This window comes from Antedon bifida, chromosome 4 (assembly GCF_963402885.1).
Source record: "Antedon bifida chromosome 4, ecAntBifi1.1, whole genome shotgun sequence".
Taxonomy (NCBI): domain Eukaryota; kingdom Metazoa; phylum Echinodermata; class Crinoidea; order Comatulida; family Antedonidae; genus Antedon; species Antedon bifida.
Window position 1 is genome coordinate 29,062,676 of NC_136229.1, and position 22,578 is coordinate 29,085,253.

Below are 22,578 nucleotides of genomic sequence, written 5' to 3' on the forward strand. Positions count from 1 at the left end.
CTTAAAATCTAATAAATTAGTGAGCAGCAACCTACTGCTGATCGATATATACTGCTGAATGATATAACTAGATACTGAAATTAGTATTCAGAAAATTATCTCTTCTCATGCAATTGAATCCAAACAATTTTGCAATTTGGTCTGAACGAAAATGAAAATTTATGTACATTGGCAAAACAATTATACGATTATCAGTGCTGTATCTCCACAAACTACAATATTTTTCACAGGAATATTTGGTAATACAGAAACTCATTTGTATCGCATTGGGATGCCCGTATCATGTAAGGTTAGGTTAAAAAGTAGTAGTAGCACATTAATTTTGTATTACAAAATATTCCTGTGATACTGGAGAAATATCTGTATATACAGAATATCGGGGAACTTTTTTTTACAGGGGACGATGACGTTATTTTTTAGTGAGACGCATACTCTGATGAAGGCCTTGTCTCTGCGATGACACGTAAAACCGTTGATTCAGAGTGCATACAATAAACAATAAAGAAACACCACACAAAAGCTGCCTTTTGAACATAAATTTTATTATTCTAGTCTTTTTCAAACTAACACTTTATAGAGTAGAATCCTGTGGGATACCGCTATAGGACACATTCTCGTGACATTAGCTAAGGGCAGGATCGTAAGTTCCGGCGCTTAAAAAAACCCCTACTTTTGTTATCTTTTGTGGGAGTACATCCGCCTTTATTCCTGTTCTTCAATCTTTTGTTTTCTGATTTTACGGTTATTTTCAATATTTTGTAATTTTTAATCCGCACATACACTTGTCGATAAACCTGCTATTCTGGTTCCCGGTGCATTATATGTAGGCCTACCCTGATAGTCTGGGCTCCAGACGGAGTTCTGTCTTAATATTAGTAAAAATATAAATATTTTTGCACATATGGCATTTCATACGTGTATTACTTGAGTTTTCAGACAAAAATCAAAACGACGACGTGTGGAATGACATAAAAAAGACAATAAATACAGACTTGGAGCAAGTCTAGTACCCTGAATACGCATATCACGTTATACAATGTTTGTAGATATGCACTTATACATAAGCATGATATACGTACTGTCAGACATGCATCTAATATACTTGCAATAGTCTGTTAGACTCTGTCTAGTGACAGTAAATAACCTACTTGCTTAAAAAAATAGTTGTGTTTATGGAAAATATAATCCATAAAACAATAATCCATAATATTTGCAAATTTATACCGGATGCAATTTTACAAATTATACGAAAATCATGTGTCCAAGTTAAATGGAAAGTATCAAGAGTGACAATTCATTGACCGGTAGTATTGTGCAGCAGACTATTCAGTTGAATTCAGCTAATTATTGCACAAGATAAGTGTTATAGTTTGTGTTAATCTGTCCAACTCATTGATGATCTTAGGTAAACCAACAAAGACACTTCCTTAACTTTAAGTGATGATCTGTCTTAATTTCCATTTCGCGATAATATCTTTTTCTCTAGGCGATGTTGAAAATTACAGTCTGCTACTTGACGCGGATTAAATAACCCATCAAAACCTTTCATCTAGATTACTTTATACGGATATGGCGATGAAAATTAAGAATGGACATTCAATTTAATCCCCCCGCAATTAACAAAGAAATATATGGGCTATTTTTTAAATATTAAAACAATAAAAAAAATTGGGGGAAAGTAATAGTAAAATAATAGCCCGGTTGTTCACATAACTTTCACGTCCAAATAATAATACCACTAATAATAATACTAATAAAATAGGGAGTACCATCGAAGACTATTGTACCTGCAGTGTATATAGTCTGGGGAATCTAAACTGTTAACACTACAGTATGTACTGTATATCATCTGGCATAATCCCATCTCCCCCCTCCCCACATAGAACAAGGAATTTGGCTGACTTTGGGAGTGGTGTGTCTGTCCATCCCATCCCTGTTTAGTTGTACGAGCGACACAGGACCGTGATGTGATTATATGTTGTAGGCCTACATACCAGTGCGCAATCCAGCCCAGTAGCCCAAGATCATTAGGTATCCACATTAAAAATAACTAAATATGCAAGGGTAGTGTATTATTATCATAAATCGCAAGATAAATAATTACTACCATAAAATTCATCTTTTGTAATCAAAGAAAAAAACATAACAAGCTTGCTTTCAATTTTTGGCTTCAGCACTTTTTCCATTTTTAATTTTAACATTTTGTATTTAGGCCTAAGATTTTTAGGGCCTATTGTTATTAACATAATGACGTGTGCTGCCTTTATGTCCTTGTGTTGCGTCCTAGCATTAGCGACAGATTGCTTAGTCTGGACTTAAGCCTAAAGGTTAGCCTTTTAGAAGGGGTTTTGTAAGTCCTATTTTTATTAATAGTTTAAAAATCAAAATCGCATTAAAGAAAATAAAAGCAGTTGTACAATTAGATATAATGAACAATCACGATGCTTTTAAATGTTGAAAATAAAAATGGCGTCGTCGTATTTATGTGACATATTTATCTTTTTTTGAGTTGGTAGACTTAAATTGATTTAAACTGATTATACCGGTGAAGATTGGTTACGTCAATCGTTACTTTTTTTTTTCCCAAAAAAGGGTATTTTTCACACTATTGACGTGGCGTAAAATTGGGTGTATATCAAACAAAACGATGATATATTAACAAAATATTTTATTTATAAACATTGTCCAATAACAGTCGACGTTGTATTTCCAAAAATAACACTATTACAATTTTATATTTGTCGCCCTCTTTAATTTAAACTGCAATATAAGCATGTGAAGTTACAGGAAAGTAAGTATACCGTTGATTTGAACATACGAAATGGATCTTACAGAAATGTTATTCATTAAAGTCATATTTGTGATTCTTATTGTGAATGGAGATTGTGCGATAATTCGAGAAGTAGAAGATGAGATGCAAAGGAATAGGCCTACAGTAAGTTACATTTTTCATATATCCAGGAAAATAATCAAAACGCCTTTTGATATAATGATCGTTAGGAGGATAATATAAAAGCCTTGCTCGCATTATTAATACAAAACACAGGTAGCGATCCGATCGGATACTGTATTCGGTGTTGTAGGTAGGCCTACTCGTAGTCATATACTAGGCCTGACACATGTGTGACAGCGCAATGTCTCTCAATTGCTTTTACTTATTATGTTATAACTTGTTTGAGATTATGCGTACTATAATCGATTGTATCTACTAAACAAAGGCACATGTTCTCAATCAATACTTAATAATGTGCCGGGAATCGGGTCACTATAGGCCTACTTGTTTAAACGGGCTCCCTTATGAATTTCTAGAACATATTAGACTCTATTAGAACATTCACGGATGTGTGCGTGTACACAGTTCTTTGAACAATTACGATTTTATATCAACCCAACAATCTTAAAAGTGATATTGACACTATACGTTCTTTTGTGTAATGTAAAACAACGTAGTTTATATACAAACGAGTGACAGTAACACTTTTGAGTTCATTATCTGTATTGTATAGGCCTTGGCTGACGTCTTCAGCGATATAGGTCTCGTCGCAAGCTTTGATTCATTCAAAGCCTATTCTATCTACCAGGTTTTGTTTGTTAATTCTAATTGTATAGCACTTGTTTGTATGATATAGGTTTATCTTTGTACGACATACACATAATGCGTCGTAATACTCTCGATAGCTAACACAATAAATTCCTAAGGAATTTTAACAAACAAATACAAAACGTCGAGTCTAATCTTATACTAGGTCCCTAACTACGTCATCAACACCATGTCATTCAGTTTTATTTTAATCTAAATCATCAGTGTCCGTCATGATTATTTAAATTTCAACGATTTTTTTCAATTTGCTGTTTCGCATATTGTATATTTACGTACGTCTTTTCATTTAAAATGTCACCGAAATAGACCCCAATAAGTTTGCGAATATATTTGGTAATTAATTAATTGTTAGGAATACGAAGTCTAATTACACTAAACCAGGGAAATTAGTCCTTTCCTAAAAACCTTTTACACATTTTGTAACTGTAAAAAATATTTTATCATAAAAAAAGTTTTAAGCTATGCTTTTTCAACGCCTCGAAAAATCATTTTGATCATATACTTGTGTATTAATTAATGGATTAATAATCTATAAAATGTATGAATCATTTTTTTACCCGGGTCCAAACTCAGGCCAACTCAAGTCCTTATTTCCCATTGGCATTCTACGTTCGTATGATACAACCGGCCCGGCCCTATTATGACAGCTTCCGTCATTTTTACTCGAAGATCATTTCACTTCACGACCTCGACCCTACAGGCAAAAATTGAACCACTTTCTAGGGGTTTGAACAGGTCATATTTTAAACATTTATTTAGTAAGTGTTTATCACCATATTTATTACACTTTAGAGAGCCGTTTAAAATTACCATGTCAAGAGACTGAGGGCTCCAAGACAATGTTTTATTCAGCTTTATTTGTTTGATACAATGTATTAATGGGACACCTTCTACACCCCACATAGTGTCCCCGTAGGGTTGACCGTAGTTGGCAGCCGTCTGTCTCGAGAGACAATAGGTTGCCAACTCCATTATTACATTGTACAACATATATTGCCCCTCATGCGTTCGTCCCATTAATATGGGTGTTCGGGTTGTTCCCTGAATAGAGGTGTCCCAAAGGGAGTTCTACTTAATACTATTTGATGTTAAAAAATGGAAAAACGCTCGTATACCTGTGACGTAAAACTTCGGTAATTAAACCAAAATTAAGAAAATGTTGAGACTAAAGTTAACCATAAAACAAAATATGAAATGAAGAATTACATTTGCATTGCAAATTAATACCGTACTCTATTTTAATATTATAGTAGAAACCACGGTCGCCGTCAGGGTCTTGTTATGTTTACTGGCCGTTGCTAATGTTTCACAATGTTTTATGCATACATTTTGAATACCATTCACAGATCTGGTATTGAAATCACCAGGTAGCTTGCGATTCACAGGTTATTCCCCTATGTTTAAAATATTATTTTTTTTGCCATTCATAGATCTGGTATAGAAATTACCTGGTAGGCAGCCAGTCACAGGTTATTCCCCTATATTTAAATCATTTTTTTTTTGCCCATTCATTGATCTGGTATTAAAATCACCTATGTTTTATGTTACGTTCTTTATAGTTTTACCAATAAATAAGGATGCCATAAGACCACAAAGAGGGATAGGCGTGGATTAACGAATTTATTATTGCTTTGACATTATGACCTGTTAGTTAATGTTTCACCCGGATAACACCGTCCGACAGCCTTCGTATAATAGTGCACAGTAGTGTCAGTTTAGTCAATGATGCGATTTACATTAATGTTTGAACTCATCAAACTGTTCATTATTGGCATACTACTGTACTGTAGGGAGATATGAAATAATAATTTAATTTACATCTCCCTGGCTACTGTAGCACAGTTCATGGAACGGACTCCTTCAGTGGTTTGGACCTGTCATTTAGTGGTGTTGTGGTTTAAGCACCAGCATTTGAGGAGTGGCTTCTTTAAAGTTGTTAATTTCTTCACGGAATGCACAAAGAAAGTACAGAAACGATCGTGTTCGGAGTCACATCGTTTAAGCCTTTGAATAGATTGCTAAAAATATTCGTTAAAGAACAAGTATACCGTATTCTTACCAGCGATTATTCCCAGTAGTTACGTACGGACATGGTAGGCCTACTACGGGCGCATTAAAATATATAGCTCACTTGTACACGTGCGTTATGTTGTGTATCTTACGAATTTGCCGTGTTATTTAGACCTTCGATTTACTGATTTTGTGCTAAGCGGTCAATCTAATCCAATAAATAAAATGATATACCATCAGCTGTTATTTTTTGTTAAATTCTACACCTGCTCGTCCATCAGTACATTTATAGATGTTATGGGCAAAACATCTCATGGGAACTTAATCATGACGTTACTTTTCTGTAGCAGTAGAACTCATATTAGGGAGTGTGGGGGGGGGGGGGGGTGGGGGTTGTATGGGGATGGTGGAATTAACAAAGTGTATCCGTATATGGGATTGGCTTTGTGTTTAACATTTCTTGTCACTCGTTCATTTACCAAGAAAAGAGGGGATCTACAGTATTAAAAATAGTTTAATAATCTATCAAATAGACCATGGAGTATAATAATATATTATTCTTATTCTTTACTCCATTGAGAGACCTATATATATTATTATTATTATTATTATTATTATTATTATTATTATTATCTGAGAAGCGTAGGTCTGGGAATCAAGATGCGCCAATGCTTATTACGCAAACCGGCATTAGGCCGTACCTTAAATAAATTAGGCCTCAATACATTAACATTCATTTAATTTAAAACAAGATTCTGCCAGAGCCACACAATTAAAAATCAAGGGCTAGTCTTATTTAAGTCAGTAATTAATTAAGGAAACAGCGAAGGTCTTACCTTTGTTTTGGCGCGTGTTTTATCCAAGGGCATTACGGCAGGTGTGAAGTAATTAGTGCTTACTGGTTATTGAGATAATACAACGTCAATATTTATCATACCATTGAGAAAAATAACTCACTTTTCCATGATAATACAAAACGTTTAGCACACACGTTGTCTCTAATTAAAACACCTTCACGTCCAATTAATTGCAGCCATCAATTACACGGCATTGATTCGATTCGGTAGGCCTAACCATGAACCACAGTGTGATACAATGTTTTGCTCATTTGAACGGTAAACAGCTAATCTGTTCAGACCTACGATGTTAAGGTTTCTTATCGTAGACGACGTACGATTCTGTAGATCTGTTCTGGGGAAAACTTAATGCAAGCTATTTTAGAAATAATAATGTGATTTTGTGTAATACAGTAATTACTGCTATAGTTAAACATAAAGCTACTATTCCCACATTTCACTGAACGAAGACGGCGCCGTTCAATTTTGTATATAAACATGATTTTCCATTATTTAACAACACGGCGTCAGTGCGAATGTAGCTTTATCCGATTTTCTTGTACCAATAATTTTAATGTTATAGATTTTGAGTTCATGTACTCCTCATTACAAAACTCACATAATGTGACATTGTTCATTAACCGAATCTGTGTAACGTATGACGTACCTGTGACGTAATCACGGTCCGAAGACACAAACAAAGACAAGATTCTGTACATTAGGCATATCCAGGTGGTTGATTGTTGCTAAAATCCGGGTTTTAATACAACGCACTACAAAGAAACTTATTTTTCTGCCTGGTAATTTTATTGCACTCATCCTTCTCCAGTTTCACTATGATGATGTCAATATTTCCTGCAAATTGTCATCTAAAACATAAATATTGTTTCCTTTAATGTTTTGTAGCACTTCCCAACATCCTTCACTTTGGTTTTAAAACAGACAAAAAAAACAACATGTCAAACAAAACATTGCTATGTGTTTCGTCGTTGAAAGATTTTTTTCCAGTAGGCTTACAGACAATTATACAAACAATATTATGATTGATACCTGAAATATAAAACTTTTCTTCTTCTCATAGAAAAAGTGTAGCTAGTTTAACCGGTTTAACGATGACAACATTGTCCTGAGTAGGTGTCAATTATGTTTTCTTAAAGCACCTTGACCTAGTTTTAGACTTCAAATATCGTAAAGTTAATACATGTTTAATAAAATTTAAGTATTTGATTTTAACTATGCCAGCAACTAAAGGCCACCACGAAAACGAATTTCGACGGGTGATATTCGATTCGGTTTGAGACCTGTTGATTTTAATAATAATTAAAATTTTGAATAATTAAAACTTATATTGCTAATAACATTTATCAGCAACGTGAGACATCGTACCATCTTTTTGGAGAATTGCATCCTTCATCTATTTTTTGTAGGATGCCATCTCTTCTCTTTTTGAAGGATGTCATCTCTCATCTTTTTAGAGGTTGTCAACCTTAATCCTCTGGATAACGCCATACTTCTTTAGTTTGGAGGATGCCATTTTGGAAGAGGCACTTTTATCTTTTGAAAGATGTCACAGTTCACAATTTTTGGTGAATTTTATCATTCATTTCTTTTAATATGCTATCTTTTATTCTGTCTTTGAATGTTACCATCTTGTATTTTTTCAAGAATGAAATATTTCATCTTTTTGGAAAGTTGCGTTTTCATTCTTTTTTTGAGGTCGCCATTCTTCATTTCGGAGGATGCCATACTTACTACAATCTTTGAGTAGTCTTTATCTTTATTATTATTTATATTATAGGCCCAATGATGATGTAACATTTTATGAATAATATGCTGCCTGTTCCGATTTTATCAAGTTATTAAAACGGTCAGTTTTTCTGTATAGTCTATTGGTCCGGTTATTTTTTTTGGTATGACAACTGCTAAAGTTTTTGGCCACATCTTTAACAATTAAAGATGTGTTTGTACACATTTTTTTTCCTGAAAAGCATTGATATTGCAAGCCATGTACCACCAACTCTTGGCTTATAAGTTTACTAGAGTCAAGGTTGCATTTTGTGCCGTTGTCACAAGAGAGTTATATGCAGCCTGCAAAATACTTCAAATTTAGAACTATTTTAGCAGGGTGAGCAGTTAGCTGATTGTCCGTTAGGATTTCTATTTGGTAGTTACAGTAGTCAACAATCAATGGTTATTTTAGAAAGACATGGAACATTTCCATATCGTTCTTCATTTTTCATAATCTTTCTACATTAACCATTAATGTTCAGATTTTATTTTACTTTATAAAGTGTATATTGCTAGAAATGTATTGATGCACATAGTTTTGGAAAAAGGAAATGTGATTGTGGCAATTTTTGGCATTCTGTGGAAATATTTTATAATGGAACTCTCACCGACAATAAAAATTATAGTATAACTTTAAATGTTACTGAATTATTATTTACGCTAACTCAAGTATAACACAATGAAAAGAAACACTTTGTTCATACAGGCAAATTCAAAGCGGATCTGCCAATTGGAATAAGGGTGAAATGGCTTAAACATTGGACATTAGCTGAACTCAATGTTTCTTCATATTGTTGTTTTTGCCATTTAGTATAGAAAGTGTTACCAGTTCCTTTTTTTACTAGGAATTTTTAAAACCTGTTTGATTGCCATTAATGCTCACACTTTTCATAGTGACGTTACTGTATGTATAACAAGGCCATATACATGGCTGCAATCGCCTGCTCAAGTTAGTGTTTACCGACCGACCGACCAACCGACCGACATATTGAGCTGTAGAGTCGCGTTGCACGCAATTAAAAACTTTCACTCAGGAAATACTTCAAGCTAAACGATCGCTATAACCAAGGAAAACATTTAGATAGTAAATGCGCCACGTTCATTTCAATGATATTCACTACACTAAACAATAATTACCAATTTCATAAATATTATCAGATTTGTCAATTTTCATTTAATTTTGAATAACCTTGATCCAATAAAACAAATTAAAGATTGTATCAGGTTTTACCAAAACTGTTTAATATGACATTAACGTTCCCGTTGAACATTTGTTTTGGCAATTCTCTAGACTTCTCGTTAGTGTGTGTAATTGATTATATTTTACATTGATGGTAATCTACCCCTAACTGTCATGTAAAAAAAAAGAGTTTAGGTCAATAGTTTGACCTGATTTTACGTTCTTTTGAAAATTGTAATTATAATATCAGTTAATAACAATGATTAACAATAGTGTTTTGACGTGGTTTTGCTGAACAAAAATTAAATTACTGTTTAGGCATCGTATGACCATGGAGAAAATAATCCTAAAATGGTATGATCAAAGAGCATCTCTATCCGGCTTTATTCATGGTATTTCGACAGTTGTCTTTTCAGTTTGTTCTTTTATACACTTTAGTTAGTCATAAAACAGTTACCATTGTGTTTTTGACAGACAGACAATGCGATGGATTACTTGTACTAATACTAGACCAGTTCATAAATAATTGTATTTAGATCATCATGTTATTGCATTAGAGGTCAACAAGAATAGCATTCTCTACAGAAGTGACGATATCAATAAAGACTAGTAGTTAACTTTAAAAATATTTACTTGGTTTCATTGTTTTTCTGCACAAAAAGTTGCAACTAACGAGCAAAATTACACTAATGTACCAATAAAAAGTAAAAGAGTGCAGAAAGAAGCCAAAATAAAATTGGATGCAAACTTTAGGTCATGGCCACTAGATTAAAATCTAAAAAAAAAAAAAAATATACAAAATTGTAGTCCAGTTTAGAAGAACAACTAATATTGACTATTCGAATTGTCGCTTGTCATTGGTCAACTCGCTTGTTACATTACGTATTGGGAACCAAACTTAAGCAAATATTAAAAAACACTTGACTTCTTAACATCTATTAATTAGCCTATTTGGAAGTCTTGGGTGTTACAATTGTACTTGGCCAAATCATTACGTTTTTAAGGGTCAGTTTATACATATTCAGTTCTATGACATAAATTTCTCTGAAACACACAGCATAACAATAATATGTTTAGAGCCTAGAGGTGGGTATGTGTTTACATGTTAACCTTGTAATAGATTTTGACAATGTGAACTTGGATCGTGCTTTTAGTCAATTCTATTGTATCCATAATCGTTCGAGATCCACAGAAAAGATAAGTAAATTGTTAGATACTCCGTGACTTACAATTCGCGAACCTTTCAAGCTCTCATATAATCTAATCTACCGGAACTCTCCATGAGTCAGTTGAACACAAAATCTGTATACACTTAATTGTTTCTTGATAGTACATACTCTTCGCCATGAATTTAAAAATTGGCACGTATATTCTTTGTAGAGACCCATTCAGAGTGAATCCCAACACAGCAATTGAGTTTACGCATGCGAATAATACCACTTTTCCCAGGAATATGGCGCGCCACTGCCGTCACGGTTTTTTTTATAGAGGGTAAAAAATATCTCACTCTTCCCTTATAGTAACTATTTTCTGACAAAGTCACACTTTGCGTAAATGTATCGTAATTCATTGGAGCACAAATTTAATTTGTGTTGCTTTAATGTCTGTTTGTTATTTTACAATACTGGGACGACAAAGAGCTTCATTTACTCCACCAAGAAGTTTTTGTCGAATAAATAAAATTAAATATTGTTAGGTTTTTGTCACTATAGCTAGTTGCAGCTTTTGTCTTTTTAAAACAGAATTATTATTATTGTTTGATTATTATTGATTTAAAAACATTTATCAAACCTATTTTTATTAATATTTTTGTTCTATCGTTTGTCATTATTATCACATTATCCTTATTGTTCCGATGATATCTTATATATTCTTTTTCCACGTGTTTCCATTATTCACAGATAGTTTTACGAGAAAAAAGGGACATAACTGCGAAAACTGTGTTGACAAGACGTAGGCGTTTCATAGATGGAGTGAGTGAGATCCACAGAGGCGCTTTTTAAAATTTCTACATAATTATATTGTATTATATAAAATATTATTGAAATCACGTAAACAAAACGCACGAAGCTAAACTAACTCACTAAATAAATTGGGATTGATTCAACAGTTCTACCAATCGGCTGTTTTCTAAGGATCACAATAATTTATTGCACTTTAAAATTCTTTTCTCAATTTATCTTAATAATATAATACTTCTTTAATAAAAAACAGTCGGTGAAACTATCTTCTATTCTTTTTTCTTACTTCTTTTATCCGTTTTCTAACAATACACATTTTCTTAGACATTCAGCGACACTCCTTTTCTGTTCTATTGTTCGTTTCTTATAATTTTGTCTTTATTGATGGTGAATTCTGGTGAGTTGGCACGGACGCGTGATGAGTATGAGGGAATCACTCTGTGACGTAACACTTCTTTTTTTAGGCATACACTATATTTGTAAATTAAAGCACACTTTCCATTTCTTAGAGGTTATTTTGTTTCTCATTAACAGCAATTAATAGGATGTAGTATTTGTCTTTTTTGTTATTTTTTATTAACTCTTCTGTACTAGTTTTATATAATCTTTGGTTAATTAACTAGATAGTAGAGAGATTCTATTTTATTATAATATGCTTATGTATGCTTTACAACAATACTAACTATACCATAATTATTCTTATTCTATTCTAATTTGTATTCTTCTCGTTAACTTTTAATTAACTTCACTTTGTCAATAGACAATAAGGATTGAGATGTACCTACTTAAACTATAACTTACATTACTTAAGCTCTGTCTACACTATCAAACTTTATGTGACAAACACATGTGATGTGCCCATATGGACATATCACTACTATATTTGGACATAATTACTACCATATTTGGGCATATCACACTATTTTTGTCAAACTAGTTTGATAGTGTAGACAGAGCTTCAGGAAAAGAAATTCACGTCACGTTTGTTTTCACGTCACACTTGTTTTCACGTCACACTTGTTGCACAGACTTGGAACGCACGTATTGAAAAGTCTTGAATTGAATTGTGCCATGGATAATTCGTTCCCTAGTAAATTACACTACAGTAAATCGTATTACTTAAAATTAAACCATTTACTTACCATTTCCATAGAGCTGACATACGCCTGCTTTTTTGTACTTAGATGAAACATATTTCAGTTATGAATAACATAGGACTGAAAAAAATATAAATATATATAAATTATAGAAAATAGATTTAAACAAATAGTGCCAAACCAACAATGCTTTTTAAAAATATGGCCTTGTTTCATTTTGTAGATTGCATTTCACTTTTAATGGTAATAAATAATAAAAATAAGCATAATGTTACTGTTTTCACAGACATGCATGTGAATATTGTCTCAATTGCATTAGATTTACTACCTAACGAGTGTATTATTACAACGAAAACAGTAATATAAGAACGTCTCGGTGGTATATAGGCCTACGTTGATGTAAACACGTTATTAAACTATATATTAGTGAACTAAGTGGCTAGGTCAACATTTGAAATTATTAACAATTTAACTAGGTAATTTGTTATTGTTGTTGTTACCCAAATTATTCAATTGCATTGTAGCAATTTAGTAATGCCTAATTTAAATCAGCTACCGTGCAACTATGCTGCAGCCTCGGCATGGAGAGGTAATTGCCTTTGTTAATATCCAGGGTAATAAATGTTCACCCTGGTTAGGTAGGCCTATGTAAAATCGAGGGAAAGCTAAGTGGAATAATAGAGAATGTAATCGTATAGTAGACACGTCGCCAATGGATTAGATATTAATATGAATTAGTGCGCAGTTTATATATCGTCTATAACTGTTGTTTTTAAATTTTTTATTTTATACGATTATTTAAACCCGATCATTAGGCCTACTAAGGAGATAGTGATCATCGTAACCGGAAGTAAAGACCAACCGTTTTCGTTTACATTTCTAGCATTCTATAGGTCTATACCAACTGAATGGTTTTGATATAAATCCAAAGTAGGTAAAAGTACAACCTGCACATGCCACTACATTAATCTCATTTCTTGTAGAAATATCTCGTACAGAAATATCGGAATGTAGGCATATGGAACCCACGGTCATAACAGATCAATTTCGATCGTCCCAGGTGACATACTGACGTCATATCAACTAATAAACGTCATATCTTAAGTACTATTTTATAGTCAGAAGAATATATATTAAATAAAAAAAATGTAAACTAGCTAAGCTCTCTATTTTTGCATTTTATTAACGTTACTGGTTAAAAAAAATGTAATATACAATGTAATTCATTTATTTCAAAATAATATTTACCATAAAGTAGCTGCCACATTACAGTATAACGTTTCAGGTGTTTTGGACCGGTAACCCAAAACTCTAATTTTAAATTTGTTTGCGAGCAGTTTCTACACGTACATATCCTTACCTGACTGGACAGGTGGTTTAGTCAATATTTAATTTCGTTTCTCCAATGGATATTGTGTACGGAAGTAAGGAATATACTTGGCTGGACCTTGCGATTCCGTTTGTATAAGACCAATTCCCTCGATAGGGGCCTATTTTTCGTTCTTGGAAAGCCCAGGCATTTTTAGATTAATCAATGATATAATAGACAGTTTGAAATAGAGCAAATAATAATACGCTTTAGTAGTCTATCCTTCTTTGTATTACAATTATTAATTACAAAACCATTATAAGTATTTCAGGAATAGGCCTAAACACTTTGAAACACACATCCAACACAAGTATGATTTTGTAGACTATACGTTGTGTATTTCTTTAATTAAGAAGTAGGCCCTATTACTATTATCATTATTTTTTTTTCTCTTTCGTGGGGGTCACCCACATTTATTCATTCCTTTACAAATATATATTATATAACATACATACATTTTTTATAAAAATATAAAACAATAAAATTCAATATAGCAGCTAAAAAGGCACTATATTTATACATGTACATAAAATCGATGGAGTAAAAGTATGCTTTAAAAACGTACATTTTATGTTTATTGCAAGTTATAGTAAAAGTACGAATATTTATCATTTAAATTTACTTTATATTAAAAAATGTATTAAAAAGTAGTTGTTTCTTTTATTATATCTTAAATCAGTACTCACAATTTGTTTCTTTATTTCTTTTGACCTTATATTCCATCCATTACAAATATATACACCCATACACACATTAATATACCTATTTACATTTACGAATCAGTTTAACATAGTTATTATAAACACATTATATGCTACTTTTTATGTTTTGGCCTTGTATAACATTTGTTTCATTCCACTATTTCTAAGCCTTAAAGTTCTGTTCTTACTATGTTGGCCATTTATATTGTTTGTTTACATATATGTTTGACCGTGTGTTTCAGTCTATGTTTTACCCTAATACATTTATTTCTATCATGTATTAGTTTTAGTATATGCCTAGGTGTTTGTTAGTTTTATAAAGTATTGCTTTATTATAGGTATGACCTTATGTTTAGCATTATTTCATATATAGAATATTATCATAGCAGATGTGTTATGCCTAAACTTAATTCAATTGATTTATTACATTCTTACATAACTTTATAGTAACTACTAGTACAGTTTTGATTTTCCAATATATGAATACTTATATAATATATACACTACAGCTTGTACTAGTTTTATATTTTTCTTATTTTATGAATTCTAATAATTTAATTTTAACATCATTCCATTTTATAACTGCTTTATACTGATTACATGCGTATTCATTTTCTATAAGATTTTTTAATTCAAACTTAAACATATTCAAGATACTTTTTGATTCGTTACCCATCATGTTATCTAATAAACAAAGCCTTATGCGGGATTTGTAGATACAAAACGTAAAGATAGATGTTAGTTCATTTACAAGTTTATCTTTGGAACCAGTAACTATATCAAACCAAAGTATTGGCGTTTCAGTAGGAAAGCATTCAACAATAAGATTATTGAATTTCCTCCAAACTGGCTTAATCTCTTTACACTTAAGTAACATATGTTCTTCGTTTTCTATCACATTCTTACATTACACTATTATCATTATTATCTATTACTAAAAAAAATAAATTTTAATAAACAAAGCCTTATGCGGGATTTGTAGATACAAAACGTAAAGATAGATGTTAGTTCATTTACAAGTTTATCTTTGGAACCAGTAACTATATCAAACCAAAGTATTGGCGTTTCAGTAGGAAAGCATTCAACAATAAGATTATTGAATTTCCTCCAAACTGGCTTAATCTCTTTACACTTAAGTAACATATGTTCTTCGTTTTCTATCACATTCTTACATTACACTATTATCATTATTATCTATTACTAAAAAAAAAAAAAAAAGTGGTATCAATTTTAACACACCAGAGAAGCGTCTTAATAGGCCTATTCAGAATGATGGATACACAAACATAACACTGGAGCCATAATTTAAGTTTATATACAGCAGCATGAGTTGTGTAACGTACTCAGATCATATAAATAACATTTTATTTTCCCATGCCTGGTATTCCTGTCACCAATGGTTAGATCTGAGGGATTAAAACTGTTGAATTTTAGGTTGTAGAAATATCGAATGGGAATGGCATATAGGCATACACACTACTAAATGACTAAATCTGCCTTACTGTACATAAACCATTTTGACGATGAATAAACTTGACTATTCGTTTGCTCATATAATCGCAATTAAGTTTTATCAATATTATTATTAGTGTTATTATTAAAAATATATATATTTGTATTTTTCAGGACAGTTATGTTGAAATGCGCGCGAAAAGCTACAAGCACACGCCGCAAGAATTCCTTCAATTTTATGGTCCTAAAAATGTCTACGACGTGTATGAGGTTTTTCATACACTATACTTAGAGGCTTTTCCATCAGAAGAGAACCCGAGCCACTCGGACACCGATCTCGGTAATAATATCAAATTTATCAGATTGCACAGTTTTTATTTAATTTCAATTAATGGACTGTTTTTGACTTGATAGTCAATTGCACCCGATTCTCGTGATGTATCTAGATTTCTACAGTGCCATAGAAATATTCGGTGTCATGCATGTTTTATATGATTGTGAAAAAAGCAAAAATCTGACGTATGAAGTGTTGCTATTATGATGGTTCATTACGTTATAATATGTCCAGCTTTTTGTAAAAAAAAAAAATGTGTACTGACTGCTCTTTTCAACTCGGATCCCCTCGTTAAATAGAGCATTTGTTTTCTCAGCATCTCACTCTTAACCATGACTGCATAGGCCCTATTATTTTATCTCACTAAATTGTAATCTTTTTTTGCTACCAAACAGAACTTCAGGGTTTGACCAATGAATTTGAAAACTCAAGATGTAAAGTACCAAAGATGAAAATAATAGATTTATACGAAGAGTTAGACATACCAGCAGATATTATTATTTCACCACCGGCGGCAAATGTAAGTCGTTGTGGAACCAACTCCGGATGTTGCCCAAAAGGACAGACATGCTATCATACTGGCGATAACTTCAAAAATAAAACAGTTATGGTAAGTGGTATTTGTGTTCAAGGTCATACTCATGTTTGGAACATAAGAATATATCTCTTCCAATGTGGGATCCAAGATTTGGAAATACGATGGGTCCAGGGCCTAGGTGTAACATTTAAGTGCTGAACTGATCCTAATATCCTATCTTTTGCATTGTAAATTTCAAAATTGGATCAGGTTTGTCAAGGTCCGTTGGGAACTTGAACGTAAGTTGATCATACCCAGTACCGTTTGGTCGTACGATCATTCGGGAAAACACCGCACAAGGTAGCCTATTATTAATATCAAATGAACTGTCAATTTTCAGGTGTTGTACATTGACGGTGAAGATATATCAGTCAGGCGATACGATGTACCCGAACATGACAAATGCGAGTGTACCATACTGCAGCCAAGTACTAGTAGTTCTAGCGCAGTCCCGACAACAGGCGGCGACTACGATACCTCACCATTGGCTTGCCAAAAAAAGTGCACATCGCTTTTTCAGCAAGACCGTTACTGCCAATGTAATGTTTGTGCTCACGAAAAACAAAAGTCATGTGATAGGTTAAAGAAAGGAAAACGAACACTGTCCGAAGCTGACGCACTGTAAGTCAATTAAGATTAAATGTCTTTCATATTAACAACAAATATTACAGTACAACGTATGTTAGAGAAGCAACTCTTCTAGTCTGCATAACATATGTGTATCACGGTATGAGAGTTTCTATCTAATCGAATTGAAAAAGGGTAAACAAAATAAAATGTATAGGCCCTATTGGTTAAAAATAATGTTCTGTAAAAACTGCGAATGGCCGTTTTTTACCTTAATGAGTTAAAACACTGTGTTGCGGTTTTTCTATCGATTAAAAGATTGTTAGAAGATAATGAAATCTCTTTCGTCATAATGGTTCTGAAATATGATACTATATAATCTGTAAAATTCTTATTATTAACTAAAATGTCATTACAATTACAGATGTGTTGAAACTGGGCAATGCGAAGAACCTTTTTGCAACCATGGACGGTATTACGATACTCCCAATAAAAAGTGTGAACTGCGTCTAGTAGAAGTGGAGTCAACACCTGACGGGATATAATAACACCAACATACTACGTAAATGTAAACCAAAGCGTTTCGTTGCGTCAAAATCGACCAGTACAAACGCATTAAAACGTGTCATGAAATAAACGACGAAGTTTTGTACAGTCTTACCAAGGAAATATTATATCAACACACAAAATCACATTATGACATTCAAATAAAGTTGGTGAGAATAAAATAATGATGATGATACGTATATGTGAATGTTGTTAAAATGTGTTTTAGATTATGCCGTTAAATATTCTTGATGTTAAATTATAAATCTGTTTACTCCATTAGATCATTTTGTGGCATTATAGTGGCATAATTTATTGTTAACTTTCTCCCATAGCTTGTGTTTTTTGCCTATAGTATCGGTAAGCCATGTAGGAATGGGTAGAACAACAGGGTATAGTACGAATTATATACTTTGACAAGGGAATCAAATCATGTTTAAATCATATAAAGAGGTATATTATAATTATAAGGTATAACCAGTTATTTGTTGTATATAGTTTAATGTTGTAAGCACGTGTATACCATACGTGTAATATAGCTGTTTAATATCGACTATGTGTGCGCAATTAAATTGTGGCAACCATCCAATAATAAATTGTACACAAAGTGTGATTTTGATAATTTCCGAACTCCTTTAAAAAAGTTATAAACAGCATTAGCTATTTGGCCTATTGCTAAGTCCCTAGTTTGGATCCGATGATTGGACAAAATCATGGCTACGTCGGTTGTTTATCTGGTACTATTTTCACAAATGTTTTAATGCTTCTATTATTTAACACAGTGCCATTTTTTATCGGCTGATCAATGATAGTGTGAATGAGGCCTAGGATTTTGTAACTTGTAGCATTTTTGTTTGCGGGGGAAGGGGGAGGGGTGTTTGGGGTTGGGAATTGTGTGTCTCGGACACATGTTTTAAATATAAATATTACAATATTTACTGCCACATTTTCTTCGATAAAAACTTAGAATTAGCATTACAACTATAAATATTTATCGTTATGTTTGTGTGACTTAAATATAACCTTGATATGACAAAGTAAAATTTAATTAATGGCATGCGATTACGAAAATGTTCTCAATAAAACATTATTCGATTCAATATTTTACTGTGCCCAAAACACGAATCAAACATTTAATAGGCCATTTTGTGATTTTGATATTATTGAAACTACAAAATCTATTTCCTAAAATAAAATGAATCACTTATGTCAAAAAAGGAATGAATTAAAGATAAAAGAACAAACTGAACAGAATAATACCAATTGACCTCCCAGTCGACCTTTTTTTTTAAATATTTTTTTTTTCAATCCAGTTTTTTGAAAGTGAATATCTATTTATGTGACATTAAAATGGCTTATTCAACATTTTTTTTTCAAGGTGTACAATATTATATTTTCAATATTTTTATGTTCATATTCATAATTGACCATGAATTCCGACTTTAGACCAAATATGTTATAATGTATATATAAACTGTTGCAATTAATGTCTATATAACATTTTTAGTTAGTTGGTTTTCCTAATGTTAAGGCATGGTGTTACTGAGTATAGGCTTTTCATTTTCAAATTCTTAGTATTGCATGTTTTGAAAACGTATGCATAATTATTTTTTATGTGCTATTGTTGAGATACTGAATCTTGACAGTAATTCAACGAACAAAAATAAATATATACAGCAACGATTGTAACTAAATATATGTATTGTATTTTTTAAATATTTATGTGACTTAGTATTTATTGAATTTCTGAATAATAAAATTAAGTTTTATTTTGGTATTTATAAAAGCATTCTTCTATTTAATGTATGTTGATTAGTAAAATCATGTGTAGGCCTATGTAATATTTAAAATGCATGTAAAACTCTGAAACGTTTTAAATCTTTTAATCTACTAAAAGGAGCTAAGGAGCTGGTGGGGAGCAGCATAACTTTTAACCAATCACAAGCGACAGTGTGCGACTTATCGCGTCGTGATTGGTCAAATTACTGCATTAAGATTACGCTGCGTTCAAAGAGGAACCAAGCTTAATATACAGCACCCTTATAGGCCTACAAGACACCTAAGCATATCCTCCGCCTTGGTTTATTTATTTGTATGTTTGTCTGTCGTAAGCAAGATTAAGTCAGAAGTATACGGATTTGTACACAATCCTCACCTCAGACAGAAAATCATGCAATCAATAGTTATGTGCGATTTTTTAATAGATTTACAGTAGGCCTACGTGTCTTGTTATCTTCACAACGGGCCATATATATTTAGTGCTCATAAACGTCAGCCATAAATTATCATACGAGAATTGAAACAACAATCGCAAATAACTTTTGAAAATTGACAAACTTAATTTTTTTTTAACTTAAGGGCACGTTTCAGAACATTGGATGCGCGAGCACAGATCAACGTAGATTCAATTACATTTTTTTGAAAGGATCCGTTTCCAGAAATGTTCCTGTACTAATTTGTAAAAGTAACATGCTAATTCTTGAGGTTTTTAACTATCACTAGTGGGTGACTTCACTTCTGTAAAATACCATTCTATACTGTAGATCTATGTCAACCACCACGTCCATATTAGGCATAACAATTGTTAAATTAACTATTATTCATCAAATAATAATTTAAGCTTTATTGATTTATTGATTCATGATTCTCACTTAACTCAACTTAAAGTTGTTTTTCAGTAAGGCCGTGTACAAAAAGTATGTATTTGTATGCAGAAAATAAACTAGAACAGACAATAATTACTGCAGTTAAAGCAAAACAAACACAAACCTATGATACAACTACAAAATTAATACAATTGAATACAATACTACTTGTATAAATACTTGTATGTATAGGTCCTACATTGAATACACAGTTTCTTAAATAGAGAAACAGTGTTCATATTTTTAATAGTTATCGTCATTCCAAACCTTGGCACCTCTATGATAAGCTAATTTTTTGTAGTTTGTTTTTGGTTTTGGATACAATAATGGAATATGAACTGCATTGAACCTTTTTGAATAATTGTTACGCGTGCCCTAACTGATCCAGAACCAGATCCAGGTATTATATTATCTGATGATAGTAAGAGTCGTTCTATTAACTGTATTGTTATTTTGTTCTTCACTTTTTTAACGAGGGGTACACAGACAACAATACGCTTCCATTTTGCATGAAGTGCAATTTCTATATATCATAATAGCTGTCAAACCTTATAGACTTTCGTATTGGCTTTGTATTCCGGTTGAATCTCGTTTTTAAAAGGTCAATCCCGGGTACAAAATGTATAAGTTATTTAAAAATATAAACACTTGCAACAGCATTGCTAATAACTCCAGGGAAGAGTTAAGTAATTTAACTCTTCCCTGATAACTCCACTTATTTTTCGTCAGAGGCAAAGCAGAATGGGAATCGTGAAAGAAACAAAAGGTGCAGGCCTAAACATATATTTATAGGCCATAACCTCCGTATCGGTAACTTGAAAATACTTTTACTTCCGACAAGTGGCCAGCATGCACATCCTCTGATGTTTCAGTTTTCAGAACGCAGAACAACTAGCTTTACGTTGATAGAAAGCTTATGGTTGGTTCCCAACGCAACGAAACAACGTAAGCGCAACGAAAATGATTTGACCAATCGCAGGCGACAGTTCTAATTATCCATCGCTTAGTGATTGGTCAAATTACTTGCGTTGCGGTTACGTCCAATTGTGTACAAAGCTTTACAAATAAAAGTTATTAGTAACGCACATGGCAACCGCCAAGGGATTCCCCCGTTTTTGATTACTCGAATGCCTCGGAAACAAGATTATTATTATGATCATTTAATCACTAAAGCAAAGTTCTAACATAAGAAATTGGATAACTTTCATTATCTCCAAATTGCTTTTAAGACAACTCACAAATAAATTATCAATTAAATTAGATATATGTCATTTATTTCACTTACCACAAATCAGCTGAGGCATAATTGCAATTAAATTACAAACCAACTGTTTGACATTTGGCACGAACGACAAAAAGTACTGTACAGTTCGCCCTAATGAGTGATGTGAAGGAGGCGGGCCTGGGGGCTTGAGAGGAGGGTGGATAGTTGCTGCATTACTGCTATCACTCGTTCGTGATTTTGCTCTTTTCCCGAAGAATCGGTCAGCGAACGTAGACGATGTGTCATGATCAATTGTAGATGAAGAGTTCAACATGTTCATATAAGGCAGGAACTGTAGGATTAGAATGAGCACAATCATAATTATATCATCTTTATTACCGGCAAGTGATTAGTAATGTTGAATCGCGTGTGCCTTAAGCGTCTGTAGTGGATTCAGAAATTTGGAAAAATAGAGTGAATAAAATAATCTAAACAGCTCTGTGTGGTATGTACTCTAGAAGACGCAGAGGTACATTAATGTACACGTTCATTACGTCAACTTAAGTGGCTGTTTGCTACACGCTCCCCGGAGCCATTTCAGTGTCACTGGTCCGACACTCTGGAATTGCTTGCCGAATGGTAAACTGTGATACCATCTTTTCCCCCAAAACGTTTGAATACATTTCTTTCTTCATTATAATAATATTGTA

The 22,578-nt window shown here is 32.7% G+C and overlaps 2 protein-coding genes across 3 annotated transcripts in view; both read left to right on the forward strand.

Moving 5' to 3' along the window:
• The window catches only part of LOC144840230 (autophagy-related protein 9A-like), a 209,063-nt gene that overhangs the window by 63,906 nt on the left and 122,579 nt on the right, over positions 1–22,578 (forward strand). The window lies entirely within an intron of this gene.
• On the forward strand, positions 2,802–18,162 carry LOC144840235 (uncharacterized). 2 transcript variants are annotated; one of them, XM_078695979.1, is made up of 6 exons: positions 2,803–2,935; positions 11,317–11,388; positions 16,170–16,335; positions 16,725–16,939; positions 17,247–17,527; positions 17,898–18,162. In XM_078695979.1, exons 1-6 carry the CDS (start codon positions 2,822–2,824, stop codon positions 18,016–18,018), a joined length of 969 nt encoding a protein of 322 aa, XP_078552105.1. In that variant the 5' UTR covers positions 2,803–2,821; the 3' UTR covers positions 18,019–18,162. The 2 variants fall into 2 exon arrangements, with proteins under 2 accessions (XP_078552106.1, XP_078552105.1); XM_078695980.1 differs by lacking the exon at positions 11,317–11,388 and having other exon boundaries at positions 2,802–2,935.

What these genes read in the sequence shown, in the direction of transcription:
- LOC144840235 (XM_078695979.1), top strand. Translation starts at nt 2,822, where the DNA reads ATGGATCTTACAGAAATGTTATTCATTAAAGTCATATTTGTGATTCTT. An exon ending in CCACTCGGACACCGATCTCG is followed by an intron (nt 16,336 to 16,724) that starts GTAATAATATCA and finishes GCTACCAAACAG; the next exon opens with AACTTCAGGGTTTGACCAAT. An exon ending in TCAAAAATAAAACAGTTATG is followed by an intron (nt 16,940 to 17,246) that starts GTAAGTGGTATT and finishes GTCAATTTTCAG; the next exon opens with GTGTTGTACATTGACGGTGA.